The sequence below is a fragment of the Saccharomyces paradoxus genome, chromosome X (genome assembly GCF_002079055.1).
Source record: "Saccharomyces paradoxus chromosome X, complete sequence".
NCBI classification, from domain to species: Eukaryota; Fungi; Ascomycota; class Saccharomycetes; order Saccharomycetales; family Saccharomycetaceae; genus Saccharomyces; species Saccharomyces paradoxus.
The window spans coordinates 390122-414036 of NC_047496.1; the positions used below are offsets into that span (position 1 = coordinate 390122).

The 23915-nt window shown below is 39.1% G+C and overlaps 11 protein-coding genes and 2 non-coding genes across 13 annotated transcripts; 6 read left to right on the plus strand and 7 right to left on the minus strand.

Moving 5' to 3' along the window:
• Window positions 1-476: 476 nt before the first annotated feature.
• Window positions 477-1676, plus strand: RNR2 (ribonucleotide-diphosphate reductase subunit RNR2; the record flags this gene model as incomplete). Its single annotated transcript, XM_033911360.1, has 1 exon — window positions 477-1676. One exon carries the CDS (start codon window positions 477-479, stop codon window positions 1674-1676), a length of 1200 nt encoding a protein of 399 aa, XP_033767251.1.
• A 356-nt stretch (window positions 1677-2032) lies between these two features.
• On the plus strand, window positions 2033-3580 carry RRN7 (Rrn7p; the record flags this gene model as incomplete). Its single annotated transcript, XM_033911361.1, has 1 exon — window positions 2033-3580. One exon carries the CDS (start codon window positions 2033-2035, stop codon window positions 3578-3580), a length of 1548 nt encoding a protein of 515 aa, XP_033767252.1.
• A 427-nt stretch (window positions 3581-4007) lies between these two features.
• Window positions 4008-4667, minus strand: APS3 (Aps3p; the record flags this gene model as incomplete). The annotated part of the gene is made up of 2 exons (XM_033911362.1): window positions 4008-4570; window positions 4646-4667. The coding sequence occupies 2 exons, from the start codon at window positions 4665-4667 to the stop codon at window positions 4008-4010; spliced, it is 585 nt and encodes a 194-aa protein (XP_033767253.1).
• Window positions 4668-4801: 134 nt separating this feature from the next.
• On the minus strand, window positions 4802-4872 carry SPAR_Jtrna13G. Its single transcript has one exon. It is a non-coding gene; the product is annotated as a tRNA-Gly (tRNA).
• A 914-nt stretch (window positions 4873-5786) lies between these two features.
• PET130 (Pet130p) lies at window positions 5787-6830 on the minus strand (the record flags this gene model as incomplete). Its single annotated transcript, XM_033911363.1, has 1 exon — window positions 5787-6830. One exon carries the CDS (start codon window positions 6828-6830, stop codon window positions 5787-5789), a length of 1044 nt encoding a protein of 347 aa, XP_033767254.1.
• A 546-nt stretch (window positions 6831-7376) lies between these two features.
• Window positions 7377-10892, minus strand: BBC1 (Bbc1p; the record flags this gene model as incomplete). Its single annotated transcript, XM_033911364.1, has 1 exon — window positions 7377-10892. One exon carries the CDS (start codon window positions 10890-10892, stop codon window positions 7377-7379), a length of 3516 nt encoding a protein of 1171 aa, XP_033767255.1.
• Window positions 10893-11389: 497 nt separating this feature from the next.
• On the plus strand, window positions 11390-13441 carry MPS3 (Mps3p; the record flags this gene model as incomplete). Its single annotated transcript, XM_033911365.1, has 1 exon — window positions 11390-13441. The coding sequence occupies one exon, from the start codon at window positions 11390-11392 to the stop codon at window positions 13439-13441; it is 2052 nt and encodes a 683-aa protein (XP_033767256.1).
• A 634-nt stretch (window positions 13442-14075) lies between these two features.
• TPH3 (Tph3p) lies at window positions 14076-15761 on the plus strand (the record flags this gene model as incomplete). The annotated part of the gene is made up of 1 exon (XM_033911366.1): window positions 14076-15761. One exon carries the CDS (start codon window positions 14076-14078, stop codon window positions 15759-15761), a length of 1686 nt encoding a protein of 561 aa, XP_033767257.1.
• Window positions 15762-16043: 282 nt separating this feature from the next.
• CCT3 (chaperonin-containing T-complex subunit CCT3) lies at window positions 16044-17651 on the plus strand (the record flags this gene model as incomplete). Its single annotated transcript, XM_033911367.1, has 1 exon — window positions 16044-17651. The coding sequence occupies one exon, from the start codon at window positions 16044-16046 to the stop codon at window positions 17649-17651; it is 1608 nt and encodes a 535-aa protein (XP_033767258.1).
• Window positions 17652-17902: 251 nt separating this feature from the next.
• On the minus strand, window positions 17903-19417 carry MAD3 (Mad3p; the record flags this gene model as incomplete). The annotated part of the gene is made up of 1 exon (XM_033911368.1): window positions 17903-19417. One exon carries the CDS (start codon window positions 19415-19417, stop codon window positions 17903-17905), a length of 1515 nt encoding a protein of 504 aa, XP_033767259.1.
• Window positions 19418-19641: 224 nt separating this feature from the next.
• VTC4 (Vtc4p) lies at window positions 19642-21807 on the minus strand (the record flags this gene model as incomplete). The annotated part of the gene is made up of 1 exon (XM_033911369.1): window positions 19642-21807. The coding sequence occupies one exon, from the start codon at window positions 21805-21807 to the stop codon at window positions 19642-19644; it is 2166 nt and encodes a 721-aa protein (XP_033767260.1).
• An 880-nt stretch (window positions 21808-22687) lies between these two features.
• RPC17 (DNA-directed RNA polymerase III subunit RPC17) lies at window positions 22688-23173 on the minus strand (the record flags this gene model as incomplete). The annotated part of the gene is made up of 1 exon (XM_033911370.1): window positions 22688-23173. The coding sequence occupies one exon, from the start codon at window positions 23171-23173 to the stop codon at window positions 22688-22690; it is 486 nt and encodes a 161-aa protein (XP_033767261.1).
• Window positions 23174-23364: 191 nt separating this feature from the next.
• Window positions 23365-23437, plus strand: SPAR_Jtrna14K. The gene has a single exon. It is a non-coding gene; the product is annotated as a tRNA-Lys (tRNA).
• The last annotated feature ends 478 nt before the right edge of the window (window positions 23438-23915 follow it).

Genomic DNA, 23915 nt, shown 5'->3' on the forward strand with positions numbered 1-23915 from the left:
GGGCGACCGTTTGGGGAAAGACCTCACCCACGCGCGATCGCCATGGCAACGAGGTCGCGCACGCCCCACACCCAGACCTCCCTGCGAGCGGGCCTGGGCACAATGCCCCCGTTGCCACAGAGACCACTTCGTAGCACAGCGCAGAGCGTAGCGTGTTGTTGGTGCTGACAAAAGAAAAATTTTCTTAGCAAAGCAAAGGAGGGGAAGCACGGACAGATAGCACCGTACCATACCCTTGGAAACTCGAAACGAACGAAGCAGGAAATGAGAGAGTGAGAGTTTTGTAGGTATATATAGCGGTAGTGTTTGCGCGTTACCATCATCTTTTGAATCTATCTATTGTTCCTTTCCTCATCAGTTTCCCCTTTTTCGCTCTTAATCTTCTCTTTCTTTTTCTTTCTTTTTATACTTGTTCCCTCAATTGGCTATCTACCAAAGAATCCAACTTAATACACGTATTTATTTGTCCAATTACTATGCCTAAAGAGACCCCATCCAAAGCTGCTGCCGAAGCATTGTCCGACTTGGAAATCAAAGATTCCAAGTCCAACCTTAACAAGGAATTGGAGACATTGAGAGAGGAAAACAGAGTAAAGTCAGACATGCTTAAGGAGAAATTGAGCAAGGATGCTGAAAATCACAAGGCTTATTTGAAATCTCACCAAGTGCACCGTCACAAACTTAAGGAAATGGAAAAGGAGGAACCTTTGTTGAATGAGGACAAGGAAAGAACTGTTCTTTTCCCTATCAAGTACCATGAAATCTGGCAAGCTTATAAGCGTGCCGAAGCCTCTTTCTGGACCGCTGAAGAAATTGATTTGTCTAAGGATATTCATGATTGGAATAACAGAATGAACGAAAACGAGAGATTTTTTATTTCTAGAGTTCTTGCCTTTTTCGCCGCTTCTGACGGTATTGTTAATGAAAACTTGGTTGAAAACTTCTCCACCGAAGTTCAAGTTCCAGAGGCAAAGAGTTTCTATGGTTTCCAAATCATGATTGAAAATATTCATTCTGAAACCTACTCCTTGTTGATCGATACCTACATCAAGGACCCTAAGGAAAGTGAATTCTTGTTCAATGCCATTCACACCATCCCAGAAATCGGTGAGAAGGCCGAGTGGGCTCTAAGATGGATTCAAGACGCTGACGCCTTGTTTGGTGAAAGACTAGTCGCCTTTGCCTCTATCGAAGGTGTCTTCTTCTCCGGTTCCTTCGCCTCCATTTTCTGGTTGAAGAAGAGAGGTATGATGCCCGGTTTGACCTTCTCTAACGAATTGATTTGCAGAGACGAAGGTTTGCACACCGACTTTGCATGCTTGTTGTTCGCCCATTTGAAGAACAAACCAGACCCAGCCATTGTTGAAAAAATTGTCACCGAGGCTGTGGAAATTGAACAAAGATACTTCTTGGATGCCTTGCCAGTTGCCTTGCTAGGTATGAACGCTGACCTAATGAACCAATACGTTGAGTTCGTTGCTGACAGACTTTTGGTCGCCTTTGGTAACAAGAAATACTACAAGGTCGAAAACCCCTTCGACTTTATGGAAAACATCTCCTTGGCTGGTAAGACCAACTTCTTTGAAAAGAGAGTCTCTGATTACCAAAAGGCTGGTGTTATGTCCAAGTCGACTAACCAAGAAGCCGGTGCTTTCACCTTCAACGAAGACTTTTAAGAGGTTCTCTCTATATATTTCTTTTTACTCAGTCTCTTTTATCTCTTTGTGTGGGCTTTCGCACCTCTTATTTATATATATATATATACACTGAATCATATAAACTTTTTTTTATATTGAATCTAATATATTGTCAAACGGGAAACTTTGGCTCAATTCCATGTGTATGTTGTAGATTGAAGAGGGAAGGGCATCGGGAAACAAAGAAAAGTTTAAAAGTTGAACAAAAAAAAAAAAAAAAAAAAAAACTTCCATGTATATATGTATATATATATATATATATATATATAAACCTGAAACAAAATGTCCTTAAGAGTAATTACACGCACTCGGACATACTCCTATTTCACTTCAGAATGTCTACGTTCATAAGGGGTCCCATCTGCGGTACAGATAACTGCCCCTCGCGGCTTTGGCGTATCATCGATGGGAGAAGAACATGCCAATATGGCCATGTCATGGAAGGTGACGTAGAATTTAACGATGATGAAGACGATCTCAACGGCCTTGGTGCAGGTGTTATCACAAGACGTCTAAATCTTACCACCAACGCCACTGGTAGTTTTCAATCTAGTCAACTCACCAACTCGCAACTGTTGCAACAGCAGCAAAGGCAATCTCATAAAAAATTCAAGAAACTCATCGGTCACGACGCCAAATTATTATTTCTGAAATCCTTCCAGTTCATCTTGAAGAGGCAGATCCGCTGGCTCATAGATGAAATGCGGTTCCCTGAGGAGTTCGAACATGTCGCCAAGATAATATGGCTCAAAATATTGAAGACGATCAACGATCAACCGCAAGAAGACCTAAGACTTCAATTACACATGACATCGACAATCTCCATTCTATATCTTGCATCCACTCATTTGTCGCTACCGGTCTACACTTGTGACTACATCAAATGGATATGTAGCGCCAAGATGCCGTATTTCCAGGCAAGTGAATTACTACCGAAATCATGGAGGACCCGGCTTCCAAATTACTATGTTTCCATATTAGAAGGTTCGATCTCTCCTTTTAATGGCCAACTGTACAACAAAATCGCTTTGACGTGTGGTATGATCCACTTCAAAGAATTCTTCAACTCCCAAATTGCGTGCCAGGGCCTATTACTAAAATTGGTGATGCAATGCACTCTACCTCCAGAATTTTACTTTTATACAAAACAAGTTATCGAATTTGAAGAGGCAGACATCCAGAACCTAACACTATGGGAAAGAACTGATGAGCGCCACACAGGGCCAATAAGCAACCATGCTGAACTCAGAGTCCTCTCTTATTTCATGCTCACGATAAATTGGATGCTTTCTTTTGATAGAGACCGACAGTATCCATTGAAATGGATTCTTGCTCTCACGGAATCATTAACTCAGCGTACAACCACAAGTGAATCTATCGACAGGAATATCGTTAAAGTGGTTTACCCAGATAAGCCGACTTCTAACGATTATTTCCAATGGTCTGAGGATGAAACCCTGGAGTTCTTGAACTGGATGGAAAAGCAATTTTTGCCCACACAAACAAAATCTTTGCATAATGAGGATGAATCGGTTGGGATGACCATTGATCAAAAAATTGCTCGAAGGAAACTGTACAAGATCTTCCCCTTGGATCGTGACATTAGTAATGATAGTGAACTGAATGACTTGAAGCATCAATTGACATTTATTGAAGATTTGCAAGAAAGATACGCGAAGCAAACGCCCTACTTTGACAACAACAATAAAACACTGGATTTCTCTACACGTCAAGATCCCCATCTACCGACCAGGAAGGAGGCTATCGGTAGACTTCTAACCCAAGTAGCATCGCGACTTTTAGTGGATTTTGCTATTTCTAAACAGCAGTTGAAAGACTGCATTTTCAGGATTAAAAACGCCTGTCTGCATAGGATGAATTGACCCTTCTTTATTTTTTCACTGGACTGCTATTTCTATGCATACTACTTAAATAACATATACCAACCTGCATTTATCATAGATACATATCATCATGGAAATATATCCTTAGTTGTATTGTTTCAATAACTTTCACATTACTAGAACTTGTTTTTCTCTGTCAAATAAAGGGGATGGTTAATTGGGAAACTCATTCTCTAAATACAATGACAATCTAACTTTTAAGAGTGCCACTATATTGTACATACGATTATCTATATTCTATGACCAGATCCAGTCACAAAATAGAATTAAAAAGAAAAGGAGATTGATGTTGCACTATACATTAAAAAAGCTGGAAGATGCCCGGTCCAACTGATTTCTTCAACTCCATTTCATGCGCTGATCTTGAAAAATCAAAGAAATCCTCATTATAGTTAAAATCGTTTCTTCACTGCCCGGTTGCCCATTGCGCAAATCCACCTTGAGCAAATGCTTGTAGTGCACTTCCAAATCCAGTAGACGATAGTCTTCCTATTTTACTATCTGTGGATTCAGCAGCTTTGTTGAGTTCGTCAACGGAAGCAACTATTCTGTTTACGTTCGTTTCGATGACCATACCACCCTGTACAATTTCTTCCAATACACTTTCTAAAGTTTGCCAGTTGAAAATCAAATCAAGTTCGTTAACTTCAGTAAAACAACGGTCCAGTGATTCCACAAAAGTTTGGATCAGATCTAATATGGCCAGTTCCGATTCTTGATCATCCACAATGAAAGTAAAATACAGTGTGGCGTAGTTTTTATAGATGATCTGAATATCTTCATTGTTTACTTCATCATTATTACTTTCATTACTTAACAAAAGTGATGGTGGTGTGACTAAAAAAGAACTTTGAAAATCGCTATTCCTCTGGGAAATCAATTCATATACTTGCTCTAATAGCAGTTTCTGTTTTGGAAGATCCACGGGCGTGTAGAATTTCACCAATCTTGGTTGACATTTCTTATTAACTATTATGTATGATCAATTGTGTTAGTAATATGTAATCTTGGCAGAAAGGAAGGTTCTTGAGAAATCATACATACATATTAAAACTGCATGAATCATCGTGTAACGTTGTTTATGCCGTGGCCTTTGTAGCTCAGATCTTGTATAGTTACACCAGGTATGATTTCAATCTAGTGGAACATTTAAAAAAAGTATCTACTACAGTATCAGGTAAGAAGCTTAAAAAATCAAATTGCGCAAGCCCGGAATCGAACCGGGGGCCCAACGATGGCAACGTTGGATTTTACCACTAAACCACTTGCGCTAACTAATTGATATGAGTATTTTATATTCGAGAAATATAAATATGTCAGTAATTACAAAGAAGTTATTTGTTTTATAGGAAAGAAAAAAATTTGTATGTGAATTCCCCTTTTATTACTTCATAAAGAATTGCTTTGAGGCCTTTCTCGTTGCCAAAAGTGTTGGAATGAAATTCTAATATCATCTATTTAAGATTATATTATAATATGCGGTGCAAGAGGATGGCATAAAGATTGAGAAACAGTCATCCAATCTAATGGAAGCTGAAATGCAAGGATTGATAATGTAATAGGATAATGAATGACAACGTATAAAAGGAAAGAAGATAAAGTAATAACACTATGTAGAACTATCGATTCCCTTTTGTGGATTCCTATATCCTCGAGGAGAACTTCTAGTATATTCTGTGTACCTAATATTATAGCCTTGAGTAACAATGGAATCCCAACAATTATCTAATTACCCAAATAATTCTCAAAAAGATTTTGCAACACGCCGATTGGACATACTAAGCATGACCAACATAATAGTGGTGAGATCATTTACTATACTTTTAATGGAACGGAACATATCCTTACATATGTAAATGTCAAGTTAATCGTTCGAGTAACAATTCTTTAATTTTACTGCGCCTATATATCACGTGGCCACATATCATTATCCATTTATTATTGTAATCTTACTGTTAATATTATATATCGCACTATGATGGCTTAAATCCGATGCTCCCCATACAGGACCGTACAACAGCTTAAAATCCCGGGGTGTAGATAGTCCTTTCTTCACAAACCGTGAATGACAGTAACTGAGGCCTGGAAGTGACGTTCTTGTGTTTATATATTCCATGAAAAATATCTAAAACTTATATGCAGATATATATAGTTGATAACAAGAGAGATGCAAGTTTAGCCCTTTTTAGCCTTTTAATTGTTCTCTTCTTAGTTCAAATGGAAACTTGCTGATCTCGAGTATTTTGTTAACTGTTTGCACGTTTATACTGTCATTGAACGTTTCTACCCAAGTTTTGCCTTTCGCACCTTTTTTTGGGATTAAGAACTTATCCCAATCCAAGTTGGCAACCTTTTGAACGCTCCTATTGACTTCGTCATTAAATTCACTTAGCATATCTTTATCAGGAAATATGCTCACGATGTATAAATAGTAGCCGTCCTTTGCTGTTCCGACAGTGCTTCTACCAGAGTTGTCTAAAAAACTTTTCTTTGGTGTGTCTTTTATGCTAGTAGGATTGATATTTGAAGGTTTATTACGATTACTGTATTCCCAAATGGCCTTATCACCATTTAGTCTACACCACTCCTTGATAAACGTTGTTTTAACTTTTGATTTCAAATCTCGTCTCAAATATGCAAATTCAGAGGGTATGTTGTTTCTGTATTTAGATGTAAGCCGCGTCATCACTGTATGAATTTTGCTTAGTTCGACTTCATCAGCTTTTGATATCCTAGATTCATTGAAATATTTTTGGTCTTTGTTGAAAACCTTTCCATTTAAATAGAACTTCTTATTAGATTTAACTGTTATTGCAGGTTTACTTTTCCTGAAACAAGACATGAAATGGTCCTCAGGGAAGTAATGGAGTTGAAAAAATCTACTATTGTATACCAATGAATGAGGACAAAATTTTTTTCCAATTGTCACATATGCTTGGATGGGAGAAATTACTCCTCGAAGTTTGCTAGCAACAAATTGTACTGGATCCCAGTTTATTTCTTCTTTTTTTTGTAAATCAGTAAGTGTACTTAGTACAGTATTCCCAACATGTAAGCCCATTGCTGAATTAATTGAATCGCTTCTTTGAAGGTCACAAAGAGAAAGAGGCTTGGTATCTTTAGTCACTATAAATTTTGAAAAGGGATCACTACTATGCATAGTGGTTGATTGCCGAACCACCAGTTGGTTTTTGAGTTTTTTCGATAGGAGTGTGAAGAAAACCCTCATGGTTTGATTTTTCTACCGACCTTTTTATCCTTTCCTTTCTTCACCTGTCATCGCGTTTCTATGTTTTTAGTGTTTCTCCTTCGTAAGTTTTCTTTTTTTATAATTGAAATAGTATTGGCAGTTGATAATCAAGGTGAGATTAAAGATTAAACGAAAATCAACCTAGGGTGCTGATATGAATGAATTCTGTAAGACAATACACGAAAGCACCATCACGGTGTGATGAAGAAAAGAAATCTAGACTTCAAACGCAAACCCTTTGACGCAATTGTCTCAAAATTACAGGTGCTGAACAAGAATGGTAGGCATACAAAAGGGTACAAATTGCTATACTATTGAGCGGCGGTACAATTTGTGTATCATGCTTTTCGTTTTGAACCGTTCAAATAAAACATAATACAAAAACAATTCGATAATCTTCACATAGTTTCTTCTGTAGAAAGTTATAAAAATATACAGTTAGATCATAACAATAAGAAAATACAGAGAAAGAAAATAGTAAAATTGAAAGCATTCATAATTTCTCTTCAAAAGTATTGAGTAAAATTACCAACCTACGTATCCTCTCGCGACAATTCTGAAAACCTTTAACTTCCCAGTTTTCATATGGCTTAATTTGTAGCTGTTTTGAACGATCTTCCCTTCGTGATTTTCAATAACTCTAAACTTATTTTTGGTAAAATCATAATCGGTAACAACGCTTGAATACGGAGTAGTAGCATCCATTCCAACACTGATGATCTCTTTTTTCCCAATCTTCTTATGTGCTTCAAACTTGGCCTTTCTAATTACAAGAATGTCACCTGGCTTAATCTTTTGTAAGCCGTTCATCAATTGTTCGTTTTCATCTTCAGGTTTATAACTCAATATAGTTGCACCAAATGTTCTTGCGCCTATCGGTTGTATAACTTCGTCTTTAAATTCGGATACGATTTGTGACACGAAGTTCTTAGCCCCAATATGTGAATTTATTAATGAATGAGATTTTTCTACGATTTTTGCATTGAATCTTTGAGCGTATTCACCTAGAACATGTGTTGATTGTGTTTCTACTGGAGATGGAAAGCGTTCTTGAAAGGTCGTTACTGTTTTCTCTGGGTTTGCACTGTCGAAAGTCAAGGAGAATCTTAGTTGCGAATAGTTTTCAAATAGGAAGTAAAAATCTCTCACTACCCATTTTTGATGTAATCTCTTTGAAATGGGATGATCATCGATCTCCATCAAAAAATTCAATTTCAAGTTGCTTATAGCAGGAGGTGCGCTTTTATTAATCCACCACCTTTCTTGTGCATTGAATTCTACTTTGACGTTGTTTGACATCTCGCCTACATCATGCGTCGTTGACCTTCTCATAGAGGCCACATTTGGTGCAGTATTTGGCTCATGGAAGGAATCCACAGCGCGATTCGTTGATGAAGGCACATGGGGGGGTGGTAAGGCACGTGGTTCTTTTTCTGTGCGAGGCAGTACGGAAGCTGGTGCATGCTGTTGTGCACCTGCCACTGAATGTGTACGCCCCCCAACGTTTTGAGGCAGTGGAGGAGGTGGAGGCGCTGTACGTGTATACGTAACTGTTGGTTCAGACTCAGATTCAGAAGTAGCCGGTGGTATTGGTGGTGCACGTGGAAGTGGAGGGGCTGCCTTTGGCATCGGGTGATATTCCTCAGATACGGGAGGAGGAGGAGCCGATGACTTAGAGACATGCTCTTCTAATTCGCTGTGCTTAGGCAGCGCTGGAGGCGCTGAAGGTACTGGGGGTGCTGAACGCTGTGATAGTATTGAAGGTTCCAATGGTGCTGGAGGTGCTGAAGGTGCTGGAGGTGCTGGAGGTGCTGAAGGTGCTGGAGGTGCTGGAGGTGCTGGAGGTGCTGAAGGTGCTGGAGGTGCTGGAGGTGCTGAAGGTGCTGGAGGTGCTGGAGGTGCTGAAGGTGCTGGAGGTGCTGGAGGTGCTGGAGGTGCTGGAGGTGCTGGAGGTGCTGGAGGTGCTGGAGGTGCTGGAGGTGCTGAAGGTGCTGGATGAGGTGGCGCCTTATCCTCAGGATCTGATACCTGACTTAGAATTGGAGCCGGTGGAACCGACGTTGGAATATCTTGAGCAGTTTCTGTCAATGCAAATGAATTGGTGGAAAGTATGTCATGATGCTCGTGTACGGATGTGGGCCGATGTTGCCCTGAAATAGACCCTGTCAAAGAGTTTATCGATCCGTTTCGAGCAACACCTGTTCTTGGGGGAGAGACCGGTAAAGCATTTGCAGTTGACTTTTGCGATACATTTGCAATATCAGGTGGAGCTTCTGTAGTACGATGGGGCATCAGCGGATGTTGAGGACTAGTATTTTCCTCGGAATTAACATTTTCTGACTCATTATTACTTATCTGGATAGATTTCTCTACCATTGAATGTTTCCTCAACCCATCATTTGCATCCTCAAACTCGTAGTCATCAGTATCTTCATCGGAATCATGGTCAGAGTATTCAGGATGTGCATCGTCACCGACAGCTAAATTGTGATATGCGTGTGTACCTTGTTCTTGCCTTTGTTCATGCTCTGGGGCAGCATGAGGATCCAATGTCTTAGTTTCAGGTAAGCGACCTTTTTCGATTTGACTTGATTTTTTTAAAAATGGGTTAGAACTTGGGTCAACAAATGGCATAACAGGTATTGCACGAGGATGTTCTTGGAGCTGTTCAGGCTCCTCCTGTCTATGTTGCTTCTTCTTGGGTTCTTCTGAGGGTTTAGTGCCAACCCCCGAAGCCATACCGAATGGGTTAAATCCAACAGGAGCACCGAATCTACTAGCGCCAGATAGTTTAGCCATTCTTTCTCTCAACGCTGCTCTCCGATTTTCTTCACTATCTTCCTCGTCTTCCTCCTCATCATTATCTCCCTCTCCGTCTTCATTGATGTGACCAACCTCGCTTTCCTCAGGAACGATTCCTCTGCTCTCTTCAGGAACGTTTTCTCTGCCTTCTTCGTTTCCTTGTGGATCCTGAACTTTCTGGTTTTCTTCTGTGTACTCATCTAATAGTTGTTCTTTCTCTATTTCATCTGTGCCTTCATCTGCTTCGTGTGAGGTTTTAGCGCTTTCTTTATGTGCCAGCGGTTCCATCTGTAACTCGTCGTTGTGCTCAGTTTCAGGCATAAATTCAGGTTCTGGTTCAGTTCTTTCATTTTCTTCAGCTTCTTCGGTTTCTGCATAAGGTTCATTCTTGTTAGCCACGCTGCCTTCATGTTCTTGTTCATGTTTAGCTTTTTTTCTCAAGAGTTCTTCTTCCCTTGCCGCTTGCAACCTTTGTTGTTCCTGTAAAAGAGCAATTCTTTCTTTTAGGCTCATCTGGGGCTGATCCTTCTTTAACTGGTCATTTTCAGTTTCCATTTTCCCACTTTCCACCTGTGCACGATTAATCGGTTCTGGAACAATCTTGTTTTCGTTTTCCCTTAGGGACTTTTTCCTTTCAAGATTGGATGTATCATTAGTTGGAATTCCAGGGGGAACATAGTATTTAGGAGCATCTGCCACAATTGTCTTTTTCACAGGTATGTTTTCTAAATCCAAGCGAGTTGATTTTGGTAGAGGGACTTGCTCCGATACGTCTTGGTTAAACATAGATAAGCGAGCCTTCAATTTTGGAGAATCCATGGGAACATTTCTTTCGCGATTATCGTGTTGGGCCTGTGCTGCCACTGTTGTTGTAGCTGGAACTGGCACTGGTACTGGTACAGATGGCGGAGTCTCTTTTTTCGTTTCAGAAGCAACGGGCTCTGGTAGAGACTTTGGTTCTGCTTCTGGCTGGGCGGTTCTTTGCTGGGCGGAACCCGCAATCGGGGATACTTCAGCTTCTTTTCCACCCTCAGACTCCAAAACAGCAACAAAACTTTTGGGAAAGATACCCTCGATAATGTCACCCTTGGAATCCCGGTATTCGCCGTAATACCATTCTGCGTCTTCAACAGACGTGACAATAATCTCTTGATCTTTCTCAAAATTCAAATCGTCCTCGTAATCGGACTTGTAAGGGAATTGAGCCACCACTTTGAAGGGTACCTCGGATTCACTCATCCTTAGATTGGCCAAGATTGTATTTACTTCTATCAGCTGTAGCCGTTGGAACACAATTGATAGTTAATACCGATTGAACACCACTGTTTCATAGCGCGCTAGCAAGTATCTCTTCCACTTGAAGCCTTTATTAAGGAGATTACAATTCCGGAAAGAAATAGGGGCTTGGTAGACCTGTGACTATCTTCAGGTTATATGCCCATTTTACGTAGGTTTAAGTTCAGAATGTAAGGTTCATAAATGATACACTAAACCAATTTTTAGGGTTGAAATATGTTGGGTACGGGTAACATATGTGAAACGCGAAAATGGAATATAATGACTACGTAAATATCGACATCTTGAAATAATTATCAACAAGTTTGTCATGTGGTGTTCCAGATAAGAGTACGGCGGAGTTGAGTTAGAGGTATCTTAAAACTGTAGTGCACCATAGTTTCGCGGCGGTTTTTCTTTGTTTCCAGTTGACAGTAACTTTTATTCTGGGAGTGCTGGGTATGAATAACACAAATGAGTATAGGCGGGAAGACGCAGAAGCGGCTAATGAACGATTGCTTTACAACAAGACTGTAAAGTCCGCGTACGCAGATGTGCTGAAGGACAAGATGAATAGAGAGCAGGAGATTAGTCTACGGGCTATCAGAAAAGGGATATCTACCGATGGCGGTGAGACCGACAACTATGACCTGGATAAAGAGAACGATTCCACGTACGAAATGTTCAAAAAAAATCTTGATGTCCCGATAGATCAACATGAGGATGAGGACGATGATTATCTGTACATTGATGACAATGGAGGGGAAACCGACGGATATAGCGACGAGGACTACACAGATGAGGCAGACAAGAGTTTTATAGAAGACAGCGATTCCAACAGCTACGATATGGAGAGCGATTCTGGCTTTGGAGAAAACTGGGAGAGTTCCGATGAAGCTAGGAAGTTGCCTTGGCGGACGTACATTCTTTATGGAAGTCTTTTCTTCGTTTTTTATTTTTTTGGATCTTTTTTGATGACAACCGTGAAAAATAATGATTTGGACAGCCATTCATCCGGCGCTACATCATCCCCAGGTAAATCATTCACCAACTTACAAAAACAGGTGAATCATTTATATAGTGAATTGAGTAAGCGGGACGAAAGGCATAGTTTAGAATTGGATAAAACCGTAAAAGTTATTATCTCACAATTCGAGAAGAACATTAAAAGATTATTACCTTCGAATTTGGTTAATTTTGAAAATGACATTAATTCACTGACAAAACAAGTTGAGACAATTTCAACTTCCATGAGTGAGTTGCAGAAACGAAGTCACAGGTTTACTGTCGAAAATGTTACTCAATGGCAAGACCAACTGGTAAAACAGTTGGACACGCATCTCCCTCAAGAAATACCCGTGGTAATTAACAATTCCTCGTCGCTTTTAATAATCCCTGAATTGCACAATTATTTGACCGCTTTGATTTCAGAAGTTATTGAGTCTCCAGGGATCGTTACCGCTGGCGGCTCTGAAAATCACTGGGAGTATGATTTGAACCATTATGTGAAGGAAGTTCTTTCGAATGAATTACAATATATCGATAAGGATTATTTCATTCAAGAAATGAACAGGAGGCTGCAATCCAACAAACAGGAGATTTGGGAAGAGATCACGAATAGGTTAGAGTCAGAGCAGCAACAGCAGCAGAAACAGGTTCATCAGGACTATTCTAATGCGCCGCAGCAGTATTCGAGCATATTAATGAAAAGATTGATCCATCAAATTTACAATTCTAATCAACACCAATGGGAGGATGATTTAGATTTTGCTACTTATGTTCAAGGAACAAAGCTATTGAACCATTTAACTTCAACTACCTGGAAACAAGGCAGTGGGGTGCAACCGATAGAATTACTGACCGATTCTAAGCAAAGCTCCTCAACATACTGGCAATGCGAGAACGAACCTGGGTGTTCATGGGCCATAAGGTTTAAAACTCCTCTATATCTAACCAAAATTTCATACATGCATGGCCGTTTTACTAACAACCTACATATAATGAACTCAGCACCAAGGCTGCTCTCATTGTACGTAAAACTATCACAGACTAAAGAGACTAAGGCATTGCAGACATTGGCAAACCAATACGGTTTCGGACAGCCCCACAAGAGAGACCGAAATTACATCAAGATTGCAAAATTTGAGTACAGGCTGACAGATTCTAGGATACGTCAACAAATACCTTTGCCACCATGGTTTATTCAGTTAAAACCTCTCGTACGCTCGATTGTCTTCCAGGTGGACGAGAACTACGGGAATAGAAAGTTCACATCTCTGAGAAAATTTATCATTAATGGTGTGACACCGCAGGATTTGCAAATAATTGAAAACAACGAATTTCCTGTTTTACTGGGGGACATTCCAGAATATGGTGTCTCTCAGAACACCAACGAAGGCAAAAGGAAAGTCTTACTATCAACGCCTCCTTACGCTTCTCCATCTACCATTAGCACCAAGTTCCATCCCGCTTCAAACGTCCCATCCTTTGGCCAAGATGAGCTAGATCAATAAACGACAATGAAAAATATACGTTCTAACCCCCTCGCCCCCAGAAAATCGCGCAGATTGACGGTACTCCCTTTAAATCGTAGGGTCAGTCACTTACTCACTACTCGCTTCGGTACTGGCGTCATTCTTAATCCCACCGTTTACACACAGCCACATGGTATTCGACCGCTTTTCCCTTGCGTGGACTCAGGTCCTGAGATCAACAGTCCATGGAAACTTTCTCGTGCTATTTAAGGCTGCAGTCGTTTGGAAATCGGAATATTTTTTTCGTGCAGTTTGCGGGAAATTTTCCCTGCTTGAGGTGCTGAAAATCAGAAACATCTGCAAAAAAAAGGTAAAAAAGGGAAATTTTAAAACATAGCATAAAGCACTTGGTTTTGTTTCAATACTCAGCCCTTTTCATTCATTTCTATAACAAATTTTTTTGCTCTCGTTTCCATTTTTTTCGTTTACTTATTATCAACGTACATCTTTTTAGTTTCAAATAACATAGCAAGAAGGTTTAATTGAGCATCTATATTCTTGGCATATTTATCATTTTCTGGTCCTTTACTAGTATACCAGAACGTAATTTTAACGCATTTAGATTCTTTTTTACATCACAATTTTATTACAGGCAACACAATAAAGAAATACAATGGGCTTCCTAGACTCGCTAAAAAAACCTGTTAATATCAAGAGTTCGCTCCCCAAATTTTCCCGCAGTGCTACCAGCGTCAATTTAAGCAGTCATCCAGTAAGTTCACGGTCTTTCCTAGATTTACCACCAGAGCTTTTCAGCATCGCCAAACCTATATTCAAGCTTCTGCAAGCACACGCAAATAAGATTTACTTTCAATCTTCCGACGCAGAAGCTGTATGGAATGTTAAGAATTCTTCTGGTCATGTTTTTGAAGCAGAATCAATTTCCTTGGTCGGTTCCCATATAATTGTTACAGAATCCTCTGTACGAGTCGCAGACGTGGCCATCATAGATTCTCCGTCTAGCATAAATCAATGTGAGATTTCAAGCGTTGGAGAATTCCTGCAGTTTAATAATGGCCAGCTATCTATTACATGTAGCGATTTTGGCTTACTGGAGAGGTTCAAAAGGTTGTGTATGATTTCGATTTTTGAGTTCATTTCCATATATAAGGCCTTAACAGGTACAGTGATTTCTTCTTATGGCCTGAGAATGTCTGATATGCATATTATTTTGAACTCGCCATTTAATTTTAAGGATTGGTGTGAGGTTTACCTTGATGGTCAAGGTTGGGTGAAAGTTTGGTGTCATATTGATAAAGTGTCTAAAACTAATAATTCTAAAACTAATGGTGACTATGATGCCAAAGGAAAATACCAAATCCGGTTTTATAGAGATGACAAGTCCACATCTAGCAAGAACTGCGTTTTTTTCATTCCCGACAATGAGTACGTTCAAGATATCTTTTTCTATAACATCGACGCAGCTGAACCTTCCAAGAATATGAACGAATTTTTTCAAGGATTGCAAATGATAAAACTTGTTGGTAATGTACGCTTTTGCAGTGATACGGATTTTAATGATGTAATGGACAATGGATCAATCTATAGTAGTGCAAACAACGGAAGTGGTGATAGCAGCTCGGCGGCATTAAATAATGAAAGTCCAAACACTACACCAAAGAGCAGAACTTTCTTTTCACCGAAAGGCCACAGAAGAAACAGTTCTCATGTGAGTTCGTTGACTTCAAGATCAACAAAGAAGCCCATAACTAACTTTACTACACGTACAAACGGACTTTTGATTAGGCCATTGCCTCATCATGGTGTGCATCACTTGGAAGCAATGATTAGGTTTATCATTCCTTTAATGGATTGTGCCAGACTTTATGGGCGCCCAGTTCAATTCAAGACAGAAAGAACGGATATAAATTCATTAATGTTTGGATTACCTAAATTGCCCTCAGTGGATTATTTTGCTCAAGAGGAGATTGCCCATTTGATGACTCAAGAATTTAATCCTTTGAAAGAAAAAGATACCGACGATACGATGGCTTTAACTATGTCAAGATTTTCTAGCTATTTGCAAGAAAGAATGATGAAAATCTCTAAGAGAAATACGGAACTGAATTTCAGGACTTTCAGTGATGTAATGGGCGTATATAGTAATACCAGGGACCAATCTAAACTCGGTTGCATGGGTGATAAGGATAATTCTGTGAAGGAATTTTCGTTGAGCGATAAAAGCAACGTTAGTTCTGATACGACAAATATGATGAATCAATTGCAGGTAAACGCCCGTGAATACAAAAACTCTATGTGCGAACGTCCTATCGTCGCAAGTACTTCACCTTTGGCCTAGCCCTTCGCATATATAACCACAGCCCAGAAACTTACGTACGCTATGTATATCTTTGTAGCACAGTACCCGTATTGTGGAATATATTCTGATATAATCAATCCTTGTGATATATGTGACCATCCTAATGCCGATCTTTTTCGTTTAACATGACGCATGGTGCGAAGAAAAAAAAATAGCAAATCGCCACTCAATGAAGTGAGCAGAGCATTATATTAAAAAGCATCGAGGATATCGAGTAATCATACGTCGAAAATCTCACATAAAATAGTGATATAAGCCACAATGCAAGCCCCAGTGGTATTTATGAATGCTTCTCAAGAGAGAACTACCGGTCGTCAGGCTCAAATCTCCAATATCACTGCTGCAAAGGCAGTTGCTGATGTCATCCGTACTTGCTTAGGTCCAAAGGCTATGTTGAAGATGTTATTAGATCCTATGGGCGGCCTTGTGTTGACTAACGATGGCCATGCTATTCTAAGGGAAATTGACGTTGCACATCCAGCAGCTAAGTCCATGTTGGAGTTATCCCGTACTCAAGATGAAGAGGTTGGTGACGGGACTACAACTGTTATTATTCTAGCTGGTGAGATTCTAGCTCAATGTGCGCCTTATTTGATTGAGAAGAATATTCATCCTGTTATTATTATCCAGGCCTTGAAAAAAGCTCTAACCGATGCACTAGAAGTTATCAAGCAAGTAAGTAAACCTGTCGATGTGGAAAATGACGCTGCTATGAAAAAGTTGATTCAAGCTTCTATTGGTACTAAATACGTCATACATTGGTCGGAGAAAATGTGTGAATTAGCCCTGGACGCTGTTAAGACTGTCCGTAAAGATCTCGGTCAAACTGTGGAAGGCGAACCTAATTTCGAGATTGATATCAAAAGATATGTCCGTGTAGAGAAGATTCCTGGGGGAGATGTTCTAGATTCACGTGTCTTAAAGGGTGTGCTATTGAACAAGGATGTTGTTCATCCAAAGATGTCCCGTCACATAGAGAATCCACGTGTTGTCCTTTTGGATTGTCCACTAGAATATAAGAAGGGTGAATCTCAAACCAACATTGAAATTGAAAAGGAAGAGGATTGGAATAGGATTTTACAAATCGAGGAAGAACAAGTTCAGCTAATGTGCGAACAGATTTTAGCAGTTAAGCCAACTCTTGTTATCACTGAGAAAGGTGTTTCAGATCTAGCACAGCATTATTTACTAAAGGGTGGATGTAGTGTCTTAAGGAGAGTGAAGAAATCAGACAATAACAGAATTTCTCGTGTAACTGGTGCAACTATTGTCAATCGTGTAGAAGACTTAAAGGAAAATGACGTCGGTACAAACTGTGGATTATTCAAAGTGGAAATGATTGGTGACGAATATTTCTCATTTTTGGATAACTGTAAGGAGCCAAAAGCCTGTACCATAATGTTACGTGGTGGTTCCAAGGATATATTAAACGAAATAGATCGTAACTTACAAGATGCTATGGCTGTTGCCCGTAATGTGATGTTAAGTCCTTCCTTGTCCCCAGGTGGTGGTGCCACTGAAATGGCAGTTTCCGTCAAATTAGCAGAAAAAGCAAAGCAATTAGAAGGGATTCAGCAATGGCCATACCAAGCTGTAGCTGACGCTATGGAGTGTATTCCACGTACATTAATACAAAATGCAGGCGGTGATCCTATCAGACTCCTATCTCAGTTAAGAGCCAAACATGCCCAAGGTAATGTTACAACAGGTATTGATGGTGACAAGGGTAAAATTGTAGATATGGTTAGTTACGGTATTTGGGAACCTGAAGTCATCAAACAGCAAAGTGTGAAAACCGCTATTGAAAGTGCATGCTTACTATTAAGGGTTGATGATATCGTTAGTGGTGTAAGAAAACAAGAAGAGTAACCCCGAAGTTAAGCTTCATTACTGCCGTTTAATTCTTGGTGTCTCTTTTCATTTTTTTTATTTTTTATACTATTGTAATGTATTTATATAGAATTAAAATCTTCATATAATTTTGTCATCCCCACAGTATGTCATAAGTGCTAATTAGACAACCGTTGAATAAGGTTGGCCTTTTCAGGAAGGCAGCCGCAGAAGTGTAGATATGTTTATGATCAACCAGTATATTTGCTCATTATAGAGTCAGTTTTATTTCAACGTGGTAGTGGGTACGATATGAAAGAGGAACTCGATTTGTCATCATCTGAAATGATCTCAGAATTCTTGCTTTGAGAAAAAGAATTTGATTCTCTCATTTCCAAAATTGGAGTCAGGCGGCGTGGCTTAACAACTGATACAATATCCGATGGTTCAGTGACTCGTCCCTTAGGTGTTATAGGGCAGTTTTTGTACTCTTCGTCAGGAAACGATTTTCCTTCCTTTGAGGGGGTTAATGTCTTGGAGACTAGGGCTTTTCTACTCAGTTTAGGTTTTTTCGTTTGTACTTCAGCTTTTTCTTGATCTTCACCTTCTTCTTGCCCTTCTTTCGCTTCCCTTGTATGTTTCTTGTTCGTTCTAACTCTTTTATAAACGTTTCTTGAAATAGCCAGGATTTCTTCTAGCGAGAATTCTATTCTACCATTTTTAGATTCCTCATCTTCACAATAAATCAGTTTGAAATTGCAGTCGATCTTTTCAGGTTTTTGGTCCCCTCTATTAATCATTTGATAAACAGGGTCACTTCTGCCTATAGAATCCCTGAAGATGGGTAATTTTTCATCATGTTGTCTCTTCTTTTGCGATGGTATCTCGTATTGTTCAAGCTCACCTACATTTGTGTTTGCTTCTAACACTGATACCCTGAGATTGTTTTCTTTGTTCCTTTCTGCCTTGAAATCAAAGTTTTCCCACCCATCTCTATAAACGCTATCCCTTGGTGTTTCAAATGGTTCTACATCAAATTCCTCTTCATCTACAAATACATTATTTTTTGTTAGGTTGATGTCACTTGGTGTACCATTTTGATTTGCGAGTTCTAATCTATTGACAAATTCTGATCTAGTTTTCCCAAGTACTGTGGACTCTAAGGAATCCATTAACGCTTGACTTTCTAGCTGAATATTCTTCTCCTCTAGTTTTCTCAGCAAATGATATAACTGGTCTTCTAAAACGTGATTAGGCCTAGCATTGTTTTTAATTCCTAGCTGTAGAATGTTTACAGCATATTGAAATTTTTCTGTCTGAAGTAGAAGATTTGTAAATTCTTCATAAAATAATGCTAACTTGGAACCGATTCCATTTCTTAACATGTACATAAAGATGTCTCTGCTTTCCATGAATGAATTTTTGGTAAAAAGTTCTATGTACCAAAACCATATTTTCAGAAATCTAACATCATTGTGGTATCTCTCCAAATCCTTTAAGTGAGATAAGCATCGCTCCATAAGAGTAAGCATTCCAGATTGCTTGGAATTGCCGCCTTGTGGATAGGCATTGTTCAGCCACTGTATGTATTCAAGGTACAAAGTAATTGGGTCTCTTAATGCTGGAAGTTCATCTATTAGTCTTTGCTCGAAGCGTGACCTAAATTGATTTATTTCTATCGATGGTTGATGTATCACTTTTGAGAGTGCAGATGCTGATCTTCCTTCCTTCAGCGGAAGAATGTTTTCCTTTTGGCTTTCAATTTCTTCAAAGTTAACAACATTTTGCGATGGTGATGAAGCCATGTAAAAAATACGTTCCTTTGCGTATGTTTCTTTTCTGTTAAATTAATGTCTCTGATTGTATTTTAGCATGGTTTTGTTTACTATTTTTGCACCAGGGCGCGCTTGGTGAAGGTATGTTTTCCAAATAGGAAGGCTGTTATCATTATACAAAAAAGGCGCTAAGGAAATTATCTCTAATATGATTATTATTTAATTATACAGTAAAAAAAACATACTTTGTGTATTCATTTTGCAACTAAGTTGCAGAAAAAAGAAAATAAAATGGAGAGAATTAGGAACACAGAAACCATGCCAGGACCAATTTTATCCTCATAGTTTACTGCCCTCTTTAGTCTAATGTTTACCACTCTCTTGGCGTAAACCATAACAGTACGTATCAACACAGCCAAGGAAGTAATGAAGAACCCAATGGAGCCAATCATGGCTGTTGGTGAACCATAGGTTAATAAAGTAGTAGAGACACCGCCCAATAATATCGAGATGGATAACCAAGACAGATATGTTCTTTCAGTGGCGAAGTAAACTTTTGGTTCCACACGAACTGGGACACATATCGTCTTTCCTGGTGGAGCACGAATTTGAGTATCAAAGGTGGTACCTTTTGGAATTTTAGATATTTGATCACCATTGAAGTAGTGGTCAAAAAATGCTACGATTTCATAGTATTTTTTGGAGACAGAGTTTTCGGCGTTTCTAATCTTTCTTTGATAGTAAGCAGCATTGGCACTCTCAACAACATGATTAGCGTTGGAGTTGGGGGCCGAAGTAGCTCCGTACCCAACAGATTCTTCCATATCAAGAGAATTACCGGGCGCATTTGTCATCGCGGCAACTAAAGCGGCGTCATCCTCATCATCCTCATCGAAGTCGTTATCTTCGTTATCGGATCTGCCAGGTCTTGTTATTTCAATGTTTGTAGGTAGTGGGGGTTTCCTGATATCCACATCCATTTGTGGTAACCAAAATGGAATTGAATCCACTTTATCATTTAGTAAAGTAGCTACACCATGAATGAACTTGGAGAATTTTGGGACTGGTTCAACTAAGTGAGACCCAACCAATTCACGCACCCACTCTGGAGGTTCTTGACCTAATTGAGTTTGTAATTTAACCTCCAAGACTGCATATGGGAAACGGCAAATATCTTTATCATCTAGCTGTTTAAATGGCCAATCGACACCAATATCAGTTCTTCTCCAATTTTTATGAGTTCTATCGACACCATCAAAGTTGTCTTCTCTCACCATAGTTAACTCTGTGTCAAGGGAAATACGAACTCTTGCATCACCAGGTAATTGGAAGGCAGTTCTATTGTAAAATGACCTCACTACAGGTCTCAATTTTTTCTTCAACATGACGTATTGAATTTCGGATGCTAAAGCTTCTAGATTTTCAATTTCGTTCATTGGCTTCTTCCCCTCTTTACGCATCTTAGCAAAAACTTGATCAACAGTATATTTACCCTTCAAAAAGTCATTAACATGACGTTCCTTTAGTGCAAATCTTGCCTTGACGGATTTCTCACCAGTCCAGTCTTCCCTATGGGTCTTTCTTTCTACAAAGATTGTGTCCGTAGACATACCTCCATACCATCTTAATCTATGAGCTTCTGCACCTTCATCTTTTCTTAATCTACCATAATAAAGGTCCAAATTTTCATTATCAAAATAGATCGAAGTAATGGCGGAATCTTCTCTTTCGAACTCCTTGTTTGTGTTGAAAACTAACACTGGTAAATGCTTTAAGATGATCAATTTCAATTCCGTAATATTATCAGGGTGAACCCAATACTTTGTTGTTTGCCTGACAAAATTTTGTTGCTTCCCACCAGCGGATGAATCTCCCTTGATTGGGCGACCTGAAGTTCTGGCAATATCGTACAGTTGGGAAATTTTAACGACTAGCTCGTCATAGTTTTCTTTAAAAAATGGCTTAGAGTCTAATCTAACTTGGAAAACTGGTTTCAAGATAAAACCTGTCTTCTTATCGTGCTTCTTGATGATCTTTTGGAAACCCGTGTAGTTCAGTCTTGAAAACTTGGCCAGATCATGAACGTCGGCAATAATATCACTTAGTTCTTCTTCAAGGATTTCAAAATCTAGCTGAGTAGGAGGATTATTGGAGTCTAACAAACGAACAGTATGTTGCACTTGCTCTTGAACTTCTTTCACACGTCTAAAAACTTCACTATGCTTAACTTTGCAAAATGTGTAAACTTTGTCCAACTCGATCTCCAAAGACTCTAAAAAATCTGTTTCCAATTCTTGCGTCCACTGACCGTTATTCTTAGATAGGTTATCTTCTAACTCAGTCTTCAAATCATCATAACTAATGTAGTAATAGCTGTACTGCCTAATAAGAGACTTGCTTAGGTGCTCACCGAACTTCATAGCTGTTGCTGCCCTGTTATGCTCTTCTATTGGCCGCTTCGACTATTCGCCCTGTATATTCTTTTTGATTGCCTCAATATATAAAGATAGTAGTACTTCTTTTTCATTCACGTGCGCAGCCACGTGCGGATGAATAATAAAAATGCAACATATATGCATAATGCGGTGTGTGAAAAAGCGAACCAACCAGTCAGTAGTCCTCCGTCAAAACGCAGACGCAGTAACTTCTGTCGGTGTTTTCTTGTGCACTGCTAGTCAGGTAACATAGAAATTTAATTTGGTATGATAAGATACCTGAAAAGCAGAAGGGCAATTGCATGATTCAATTGGACATTGGCAGCGCTCCTCTCAGTAAGACAAAGCTCTTCGGAAGACTGTCTTTTTGAGAGCTTTGGTTTGTTTATAAGTTAAATGTTGCCGCACTTATTTGTGCTGCATCCCGAATTTATGGTGCATCTTTACTCATAAGCTCTTATAACAGCTCGCACGACAATTAGCATACAATTAGTGTATTTTCTTCTTGAAGGGCCTATTGTACCACCCACAGCCAGTATATAATTATTTCTTCGACAAAAAGACAGAGTAAATAAAAATTAAGTCTTATTTAAGCTGCCGTGTAATATTGCTTTTACAGACGTTAATAACGCAGCACCAATTCTCCAAAGAAAACAGCACTCCTCAAGATGGAAACATAAAATTGCGAACAATTTAAAGCATGCATAATAAAATGTGAGGAAATAAAGTACATTCTTATAAATATTTCTATATGCATAAGTTCAATAATACATGCATACTCATTGAACATGTTATATTATTGTGTTTCAAAAGGAAGTTGTTTCTCAGGAGTGTCATCCTAGACTGTTTCAAAGCAGCTGTACACTCATGCGTAGCCGGAGATGATTTTTAGCATTTCCTCAATTGTCTTTTCGTCAAATCTTGCATCACATTCCTCTACTATAGAGTAAAGGTGGACCATATTGGCAGGAAGTTGATTGACAATTTGTAGTTTTTCCGCTTTGAATAATTTGAAGGAATTCAATTTAGTCATTAACTCGGCAAAGCTTTCATCGCTCATTTTGCTTACGCCGGATTTTTCAGCATCTTTTACATCGCTGCTTCCTCGGTCCTCGCCCTCATCTTCCTGATTGATATAGTTTTTGTTTATACTGAGGTAGTTGACCACATTGCGAGTAATACCCTGCAACTCAGGATGATTATAAGGCCTGTTTTGCTTACCTTTTGAGCGATTTTTCTTTAGCGCTGCCTGACTCTTTTGGTCCCAAAGATGTTTTCTTTCTAGATCTGTTAGGAATTTCAAAACTTCATAGTCACTTAAAAATGCATTTCTTTCTTCGAGAACTTTCATAATGTCTGGGGGTTTTTGTTTATGTGTCGTTCTTTTCAGTGGTAGATGCGAGATTAACGCAACCTCTCCACTGTGGCTATATTTGTTTTATCTTTAATTATCGATGGCCTTGAAAAAATTAATTTTCCAGGGATTGCAGTCTTGTCTATTTGGTATAATGTTCAAGTACAGGGCATCTTTTCAATGAATTAGCCTTGTTGGCGCAATCGGTAGCGCGTATGACTCTTAATCATAAGGTTAGGGGTTCGAGCCCCCTACAGGGCTAATATTTTTGTAATATTTTACTCTTTCAGTAAGTTGGTAGCAACTATCTATGAACATTGTTGTGGAACTTCCTCTACATTTCATCCCTTAGAAGTGAAAAAAGTCGTGCTTCTTGTAAATAGAGATAGTATGTGTAGTGCGTAGAGAACCAAAATATAGAATGTCAAAAAGAAGGCTACAGTCTATTTAATTCGTGTAATTTCAAGTTTGATTAAGTAGAATAGTTTTGTTTCGAACATGATACATTAACAAAGCCTAGAAAATCTTGATAGCATCCCGCAAAATAACCTATCAAAATGAACGGAACTACCGTTCATTAATTCTTACTAAATGCTATAATTACACTAGTGAACTCTTGTAATGTATTGTCTGCTCGTAAGTGGTGTCTATGAACTGTTTGCGAATAAGAATTTTTTAGCTTCTACTGCTATGGAAATCACTGACAAGAAGTTCATATTCAAGGGTAGAGGAAAGGAAG